Raw genomic sequence first — 9,815 nt, forward strand, 5'->3', positions numbered from 1 at the left:
CGATGTGACAGCAAAAACATGGTGAGTGTGTAGAAAAGAAAAGTGGACACGGAAAATAGATGATTCAAATGTGAATGGACTGAACAGTTTTGAGTGAGTGAGTGAGTGATACCATCTTTGTTATGGATGTTGGTTCGCAGTGAGTTCACAGTTTTAACGTACAAGTTTGCTTTAATTTATTTTCAAGATCTGAGGTAAAATATCTATTGTTGCTTTCACTATGGCTATAAAGATAACGCAAAATAATATTCAAACTCACATTAGACACTTTTAACATTGAATAAAGCACAAAATAATTACCTGAGATTATCACTGTCATATTTTGTATGTTGTTCCTGCCGCGACGTCGCAGAAAATAAAAAACATTTCTAAAATAGAATTCTGTGTCGCTTATTGTCATGTGTCGCTGTCGCGGGTGGTTAGAACAAAAACTACATGGAAAAGATACTTTTTATCGGCCGTGTCTGGTTGGGACACACGTTGTTACAGTTTGATCCCCCCAAACAAATCTAAGTATAAAAATATTAATACTGACAAATCTAATAATTGAATCTGCAATTAGGGAAAGTGGAGAGAAGAGATCCAGTCTGGGAAAAAGCAGGAACAGTTGATTTGCATGGCAGACATGGAGATCCAGATTTTTTGTTTGCTAATTTGTTTTTAATATTCAACAGGCAAAGTTCTTCTGTATCTAAATGCAAAAATGTTCATAATTGTTTGAATAAAACAGACTACTGGGGAAAAAATCTTTCATAATCGCGCGATTTTTTGCGCAGCTAAACAGTGAACAACGGTTCTGTGTAGTAAATGCTGCTCAATGTGAAAGCCCGCACGTGATTACAGAAGCGGCTTTACTGACTAGATGCGCATTAAATATCGCATGCGATTTATCGTGCAGCCCTAATATATATATATATCAGTGGCCCTTGGCTTGGTATTGTTGGCAGAATTCGGCCCTCGGCGAAAACTAATTGAGGAACCCTGATCTAAAGGGAAGGGGCTTGTGAAAAATAGAAAAGCTCATAGTAACTACATTTGCTATGTGAGGGGGCTTACATGAACTGTTGTTAAGGGTCTGGTCTCTAAGGGAGTGGAGTTCCTGAAGGATCTTGTCCATGGTCTGCTTTTTGTCCTGTAGTTCCAGCAGTTTGGTGGGTTTAGTGCTGGAGGATGTTGATGCAGTAGTTAGTGGGGCAGAGGAGGGCAACTGACTCCTGGAATTATGGGTAGTGCGTGATCGGCACACCTCTCTTGAAAGAGAGAGACATTCTGCCTGTCGTCGGTTGTCAGGGACCGTCTGAGACTGAGAGAGAAAAATAGAAATTTAGTTGTTAGTTTCTGTTTTATTTAGGAACAGAGAAAACTTTTTTTTTTTTTTTTTTTAAATGTCACAGTAGTTAAACATTAAATTTAATGCCACAACACAATATCAAACAGTTTATAACCATTGCACAAAAGTAAATGTTATCACCTTGTATTTCGTCACTTTTTTTTTTTTGGAAGACGAGAAAAACATTACATGTGAAAATGCAAGTGTTCTTACATTGTAAAACAGTAAACTGCCAAAACAATAACAAAAGTACAATTTATTCCCAATTGGAACAGAGAAAACTTTTTTTTTTTTTTTTTAAATGTCACAGTAGTTAAACATTAAATTTAATGCTACGTCATGTGATGTGGTTATATACGTCATTCAACAATTGTTTTCACTTATAGATGCTGAAATGTCAAACTGCAATGCAGTCACTCTCTCTCTCTTTATATATTATTCTATAACTAATATTTACCATATGAGATTTTAAAAGCCTAGAGCACAAAAAAAATATTTCACATATTAAAATACTTTCTAGTGTTTTGTCTGTTGAATTCCAATGAAAATAAATTATACATAAATTTATAAATAAAAATCAGGCTTAGGTGTGTGTGCGTGTATGTACCTGAGAATCATGCAGTTGGTTATGAAAGCGCTGGATAAGATCGTTGAGTTCATCATTGAGCTCTGAGGTAATGCTCCTTCCAGACACACTTCCAGTAGTCTCTGTAACAACTGTAATGCAAAAACAATGTCAATAAAAATGGAAACAATTCTAACTTCAAGCAGCATGAAGTAAATATGTTTCCCGCACCAGTGTCATCCATCACTGCTATTGCTTGTTCAGCACTTTGCTGCATGGCCAGCAGTGCCGCCTGACGGCCTTGTAGTGCTCGGAGTTGTTCCTGCTGTTCTAGCATCTTTTTTAGTAGATCATGCTGCTTTCTCATGTTCTCCAGCTCTTCTTTCTGTTCTCCACACACACCATGGCCCTGAGAAGGATAGAGAAAAATATCATGAGGACAAATTACTAGTTATCAACCTGTGGAACTATGTAATAACAACAACATGCTGAGGTTGCAGGTTGTTAGAGACATTACAGTCAGCTAATGCCTGGGCTCAACAATAAGGATCCCTGCTGACCAAGGCCCAGGGTGTAAGAGAGTTCCAGTGTAAGATAGGCTTGCCGCGATAGACGGTGCTGATGGTGATACCGTGTTAAGCCGCAACACCGGTTACGTCACTTGCCCACCACGTCACGACCCCCACCGTCGTTTTGATTTTGTATAGTAATAAAAATCATTTAGTTCAGTAAAAGAACAGACACTACAATTAAAAACTGAACGTGGCTGCTCAATGCAGCGTGCTGAACGACAGTTGCATCACAGATCAGATTTCATTTATCCAGTGAGGAGAGTGAGTCGAGCTGACTGACAAGAAAAGAGGGGTGAGACAGACAAGACGATCGCGGATGATTTAGTTTCGAAACGAAATGCAAAAGTGCCTGTTTAGCAATATTTTGAATTTTGAAAAGCCTGTTGACTTTTGCCATTTATCTGATTTTCGAAGTTTTTTTAAACATTCGTTTCTGAATACTAATTTTATTTACTTAAGATTAGCCTAACTAGCTTATGCAACCAGCCACAGGATAGCAGGAAATATACCTACTGTTGAGCCTGTGGTGCATAATCACATCACACAATTTAAAGACATTTGATGAAGCAGTAAATCCACAGAATTAGCTGTTCTCCAAGCACTGAACCCCATAATAGTCAGCCATGGACAAGTAACTAAACTTTAAAGCACTTTTTTACTTGTGAGGCTTTTGGTTGCTTTATCCTCAAATGAAATCTATAATACCAAGCAGGGCTCTGAACCGGTTCAAGGAACGAGAACGAAAACGAAAACCAGAAACGAACGAAATTTTGACAGGAACAGAACCAGAAACAGAAACGAAATAAAATTTTATAGTTCCGAACAGAATCTAAAATTTGAAATGGCCATTAACCAGTTAATAACGTTATTTTATCATTCCATTTAATATTTGAAATTTGCTGTCAACCAATCACGAACTCCAGTAGTACGGCCTATGCAAATGTGACGCTGACGCATCCAGCGAGTGAAATGCCCACGCTCAGCTGTCAACTCATCATAGGTAAGTCGCAATGGCAATGCATTAAGAGTTTATCTGAGGATAGTGAAAGATGGATTCAACAGATCACACGCACCTGCAGCGCTTCTGTGAACGGAGAAAACAGAATAAAACTGTAGGCTTTCATAAAAAGGAATATAGGTCTATACACGAAATACTTCACTTAAATCATTGACAGATTAACAAAACATAAGAAAAAAAGTTTCGGTTTATTTTGATGTGATCCAAAGTTCAAGGAAAGGAAATGAGATGGCAGAAAGTAGTTTTCTGCAGACAGTTATTATTTTGCAGACAGTTTTGAATGATGTTTTGCTTTTATCTGTTCAACCAGCGTTGGTATGACAACTAAGGCTGCCACTAACGACTATTTTTATTTTTATTAATCTATCGACTAATTTATCGATTAATTGATTAATCTAAACAATTAATTTCCCACAAAAAAAATAAACAATTTTACTTAAGAATATTTTATTAAACTATATTTTATTAAACCAAATGAAATCCAAATTTCTATGAAATCCTTTTTTTAAAGCAAACGTAAAGTGCATCCATTTCATAGTCCAAATCACTGAAATCAAAGTTCAGTATTATAGTGTAAGAATGACAACATATCCACGTGTTCTAGTCTACTAATAATAAAATTATCAAAAAACACTTTTTAAAGGAGTATTTACCAGTAGGGATATGCCGGTATCAAATTTTCATGTTCCGATTAATTGCTAATGCTTTTATCACGGTATGCGGTATTATCACGGTATTGAAATTTATGAAGTCGAGGATTTTTAAAAATCGAATAGTCGAATAAAAAAGACGAATCGCGACAGCCCTAATGACAACATATTTTAGCGACATTGCAGCCTGTTCACTATCAAAATAAATACAGTTAAAGAAACATAAAAAGTTACACTGCTCCATTGTACAATCTGTTGCGTTCAGTGTGACCACCGCCTCAATGTGCTGAAATAGCCGATGTGAAGGATGATGTTTTACGTCGATGCGAGTGAAGTACAAAGCAAAGCCTATTAGATAATAAATAATATTTTAGCATCCAGATACGTCGTGAATATGGAAACATTTGGATTCGTGCCAAATGAGAGAGGTAGCCTTATTTGTTGTGGAGAGAAGGAAACTAATAACTGTTTATAATGTTTGTAAACATTTGGTTTACTGGCATTTTAGCCTACATTTCTAAATGTAATAGTAAAATGCAACGTGAACCTACGTGACTTAAGTCTATGTTTTTTTTCCTCTCAAAACGCAATTTTTCTACGAGTAGCATTTTTTTTAACAATGCAGCAAACATTTTTAAATATCTTAAATACTTTAATGTCTTTAAAGCGTTAACAACACAACAGCGATTTATTTCTTTTGTTTAGTTGCCTACATTTGGCCAAGTCGTGTGTATGTGGGGGGGAGGGTGTGATGGTTGTTAATGTAATTGTATATGTCAAAACTCAATAAAAAGTATTTACAACAAAATATCGATTCTGCTCGGAGTGAACCGATTGAATTCTTTTTCATTTTCAAGCCCTTGATACCAAGTTAGACCTGCAGCAGATAATTAGCCACTCGGCATCTAAGAATGGGATCAACTCATTGACTGAAGATAAAAAGAAAGTAAAAGGGCAGCGTCTAAAAAGCAGAACCTGTTGAACTGCATACGCTTCAAATAACATCATTTTGCAGTTCCATGGAAATGAGTCTGCTTCAAATTTCTTCCTGCAGTCTCTCACCAAAAACACATTTTAAAATGACACAATCATCTGTACATAAAAAGTCATGCTGTGTTGCTTTAATGTCACAATTTGCCATTAATTCATACAAAAAAACGGCAGGAAAAGAGTCAATTATAAAACACTAGACCAATGACCTTCAATGACAAACTAGAAAAACAGGTCAAACAAGCCAAATAAATAACTATAAAACACATTTCCCATCTGTTAAGAGGAATCAGCAATCCAATTAGCCAACTACGCTTACAAAGCATGAGCTCTAGATTCCACCTTGCATGCCTGTTGCATCCTGATCAATGTTCAGTTCAGGCATCACACAGAGAGAAGGGGCCTTTGTGAATACTCACAGTGGCACTGGAGGCTTCAGAGCGTGGCTCCAGGTTCAGAGACGTGCTCTCGGCCACTGAGCCTGAACCCACTGCAGAGTCCACTGTGGCACCTTCATCATCCTCCTCATCCTCATTTTCCCTCGCCTGTAAAGCGTAGGGAGGAGGGGCAGGGCTCAGAACAGACCCAATTTAGAAGCTGCAGACACTTACTAATACTGCTATATTTGGGTATTTATACAGAGGAGTAAACCAAACAAAGGCAACAGCTCAATACAAAGAACCTGGAAAAATATACATTTTTCATTGAGCTTTACACTCAAAAACATATGCACACAGCCAGCGAGGTCACACTTAAGTGCAAAAACAAGCTGAGGGGAAGAAAGACGACATGTTGCCCTAGATTTGAGCTCTACATTTATCAAGCCTATGCCACTAAGAACAAAGCCTAACACTGCATATCTGTGGTATGATTCAGGTTATTGAGAGACTGCTGATAAATTTTGTGCAATCTGACAATAGATCTAGAATTAATCACAATTAATCTAACTGTTTTGTAGTTAATGTGTTAATGCATTATTTTAAAGAGAAAATTATAATAAAATGAGCAATAATTGGTTTCAACAATTTTGTGTGGATAACACTCAACGTACATATGTACGTATATAACATCAGGCAAATGTCAGCAGCGAGGCACTCATTTGACTCGTCTGTACTCATTTGACTTGCCCTGTTCTCTTCCCCACAACAATCAATCCAACATCCTTTCTTCTCTCATGACATCTCAAAATGACAGAAATCTATTTCAAACTAAATATGCTTCTGCTTTCTGTCATTTTAATCTGCTAAATGAATATGCATAAATGCAATTTTAAAACAGAAGATTCCATATTTCTCAAACTACATTAAAATGCCTAGGAAATGAGCATATACACTGAGCTATATAACCTGCAATTTTCCCCACACTTTGTCATCATCTTGTTTTTGCAGCTAATATGCTGTTGCAGCACTCTGATGGCCTTCTGATTTATTTATGTACAAATTTAGTCGCTTTACTCATGATTGATATTTTCATACTTGAGTTTCAATTACCTTTGTATTTTTTTTTTTAAAGAAAACCACAAATAAAATGCCTCTACCTGACAAATTTACTTGAAATAGAGGTCTTAAGAAATCACACCTGTCTCTGTGACAATGTCATATCAAAAATAATTGTATTTACACCGTTAAACAATCACAAGCATAAACACTGATAGTCCTATTTTGGATATTTAGGCAGTAGTCACGAGTCCTTGAACAGTGTTGCAGTTTAGCAATTCACAAATAATGTTTGCATCTTAAAAAGCAGAGATAATCTTCAAATAGTTCTTATGTATTAAGATAATTTGCATGACAATTTCTTATGTTAGACGTATATTTACAATACCATCAACCACTGAAAATCCCACAGTACCGGAAATTGTTGTTATATTCATCTGAACAATGATTCATACAAACTAAAAAAAAAAGTAATTGTGTATAAATGTCATTAAAGTGCATATAAAACACAATAACAACTTTCTAAAGACCTGAGAGAGAAATACTGACCAACATCTTCTGAAGAAAACGCAGGTAAGACTTCTCCTGTTCTTTCAGGTGAGTGATAAGGAGAGAGAGACGTTCCACATTTGCAGGCACATCGTTCTTTTCCACCAGGTCGTCTCTCATGGATGTGGCCTTCCCGATGTATTCACGAATTTGCACCAGTTTGCTGACCACCTGAATGAAGAAACTGTGTGTGAGTGAACAGAGGTGCACAAGCAGAAAAGGAAATAAAACAAACAAATAGAAAAGGCAAACAGACTGAGAAATAGATGGAAAAGATAACAGGAGGTGCAAAGAGAGACAGAGAAGAGCAGAGAAAGAGACCGAGGAAGAGCTCTCACATGGACAGTGGCATATTTTTAAACTGGCCTAAATTCTGAGTGCACACTGACACATCTGTGCTCCAGTTTTTGCTCAGCAACAACAGGAGGGAATGTTCTAATGAACACAGTGAAGTTGTGCCATCTACATTTAACATTTAAGAGAAGATCATTCTAAAGTCTTTTACAAACAGCCTCCTTGTTATTCTGAATAGGCAGTGTAATAATAGTTTGCATTAATAATACTTGAAGCTTGATGGTTTCAGACTAATGAGGAAGAGACTTGTAGAGGTTAAATCAAAAAAGTTTTAAAATTGTTAATGGTGCATCGAAAGTGTACATAGTGTTTACATAAATACCTAATAAAGTGATCAGGTTGATGAGCGCATTTATGTGTCACAAGTAGGGCGGTCAGGTTTCTTTGAATAAATTTGAGTTCTCGATTATAAAAAAATAATAATAATCAATTGCATTTTGCCTGTGTCTATTAATCGGCAAAATACCGTAAGTGGTGCATTCCATGGACAAGAATCCATGAAAAGCATTAGGCTATTTGACCATTCAAGGCAGCACGAAATATTAAAACTATTTAGAAACTACAATAAAGCATAGTGCTGTTGTGAATTCACAAAGGCTGTGATTCAGTTAATAAATAGGCTATATGCGCTGCAGGTTTAATATGCACTTTATTTATATGCGTGGAGGTCTACATGTGCATCTCAGAGCGGCTCCGTTCACAGTAAATGCTGCTCCACACAAACAGTAATCATTTACATGCGCGGATTTTCTCAAATTCCATCTTTGCATATGCTGTGAGTCTATGCTAAGTATGCTAAGTTGCTTATAACGTTTCAGATTTATAAAGGTAAATAATTTATAAACCTACACCAACAAAGGAGAATACATTGTTATCTTTCTAAATATGCTAACTGTTCATTGCGACTTCAAAATAAAAGTTGAAAGAGTGGAAAGAGGATTTTAGATTGACAACATTAATTTGTTATATTCAACAACAACAACAGCATCAAGCTCGTTCTGTGTGTCATACGTCACATGCGCAAAAAAATTTAATTGCAAATTGAAATTTCAATCGGTTTGAGCATTTTTATTCCGATGAGGTGTTTACATGCCACATTGCATATGGATTGGACTTATAAACCGATTTTATTCGGAATACAATGGTCCATGTAAACACACCTAATGACAAATGCACATGCACACACCTAGAAACAATATTAAGATATTATAAAGACATTAAACTTTAAATTACCTGACTGCTGTCAATGCTAAGCTCTGCTTTTTCATCCTCCAATCCAAACTGTAGGGCACAGTCTAGACTAAAAGGCTCTTTAACCACTGCTGGCACTGGGGCAAACAGCTCTTTCCCAGGACTCTGTTTCTTGGGTTCCTTGCCCCCAGGTGTAGAAGAGGTGGATGCAGTGGGCTCTTTGCTTTTGTTAGTGTTGAGGTGAATTGGCAGGAAGTTGAATGGTTTCTTGGCCTCAGTTGACAGCTGTCTCTGATTGTTGGCTGCAGTGACACGGCCTTGAGAGTCACTGCCAATACTTCTCTGTAGGGGTGAAAAGTGATATTTTGGTTTACCAAATGATGTCACTGACATTTGCATTTGCTTTTAAAGCTGACCTGAAATTGATAGTGATCTATTTGATAGTGAGTATTTGATAGTGAGTATTTGTCTTGAAACAGTAGGAAGCTTAGAACTTCAGCCATAATGAATGAGTCAGGAAAGCATGCTGCAAAACTAATCCTGGTTGTAAAGCCCCACTCACCTCATCTAGGTCTGTGAAGTTTATCACCTGCCGGAGTCTGTCGAGCTCAGCCTGGTCTGGCACAGACATTTGAGTGCTGTACTTCACATGAGGGAAGGAATGGGGTGTGCGTGCCCTCCGTCGTCCTGCTCCAGGCGTGGACTCCGGAGAAATGTCATTGGTTAGCCGGCTCTCTGACATAGCAGAGAACTTCTTCCTGTTCTTCTCAGAGGAGCGGTTTGCCTTCTTCTGCTGCACTCCCCAATCCTGAGAGAATAGTGGATCAACATTTACAAACCATAAATGATAGCACAGTTTAATGAGGTTTTGCTAAAGCTTTATTGTTTAATCAATTGAGCATTAGGTCAGTGGTTCTCAAACTTTTTTGGTCGCGCCCCCCTTTAAACCTATAAAATAATCTGTCACCCCCTCCCCCGAATCCCCATCCCACCTCAGACTATCAAATAATTTCACTAAACATTATGTAAAATTTATGCTTTTTTTAATTTAAAAAACCTACAGGGAAAAAAAACACCTGCATCACTTGAAACATTGAAAAATAGCATAGAGAGAATAACTTTTTTTTTTTTTTTTTGGGTTTTATGGTGTTCCCTAAGGG

General features: G+C 37.1%; 1 protein-coding gene across 1 annotated transcript in view; it reads right to left on the minus strand.

Annotated features, from left to right (window-relative positions):
• The window catches only part of LOC107747390 (pericentriolar material 1 protein-like), a 40,224-nt gene that overhangs the window by 22,127 nt on the left and 8,282 nt on the right, over positions 1–9,815 (minus strand). The window contains exons 3-9 of the mRNA XM_016561855.1: positions 9,218–9,463; positions 8,698–8,997; positions 7,111–7,281; positions 5,545–5,670; positions 2,127–2,304; positions 1,938–2,047; positions 1,057–1,303 (exon numbers count right to left, since the gene is read on the minus strand). Of these exons, the coding sequence (XP_016417341.1) occupies positions 1,057–1,303; positions 1,938–2,047; positions 2,127–2,304; positions 5,545–5,670; positions 7,111–7,281; positions 8,698–8,997; positions 9,218–9,463 (1,378 nt within the window). The remainder of the gene's footprint in view (positions 1–1,056; positions 1,304–1,937; positions 2,048–2,126; positions 2,305–5,544; positions 5,671–7,110; positions 7,282–8,697; positions 8,998–9,217; positions 9,464–9,815) is intronic.

The sequence above is a fragment of the Sinocyclocheilus rhinocerous genome, unplaced genomic scaffold (genome assembly GCF_001515625.1).
Source record: "Sinocyclocheilus rhinocerous isolate Xijiao unplaced genomic scaffold, SAMN03320098_v1.1 scaffold829, whole genome shotgun sequence".
NCBI classification, from domain to species: Eukaryota; Metazoa; Chordata; class Actinopteri; order Cypriniformes; family Cyprinidae; genus Sinocyclocheilus; species Sinocyclocheilus rhinocerous.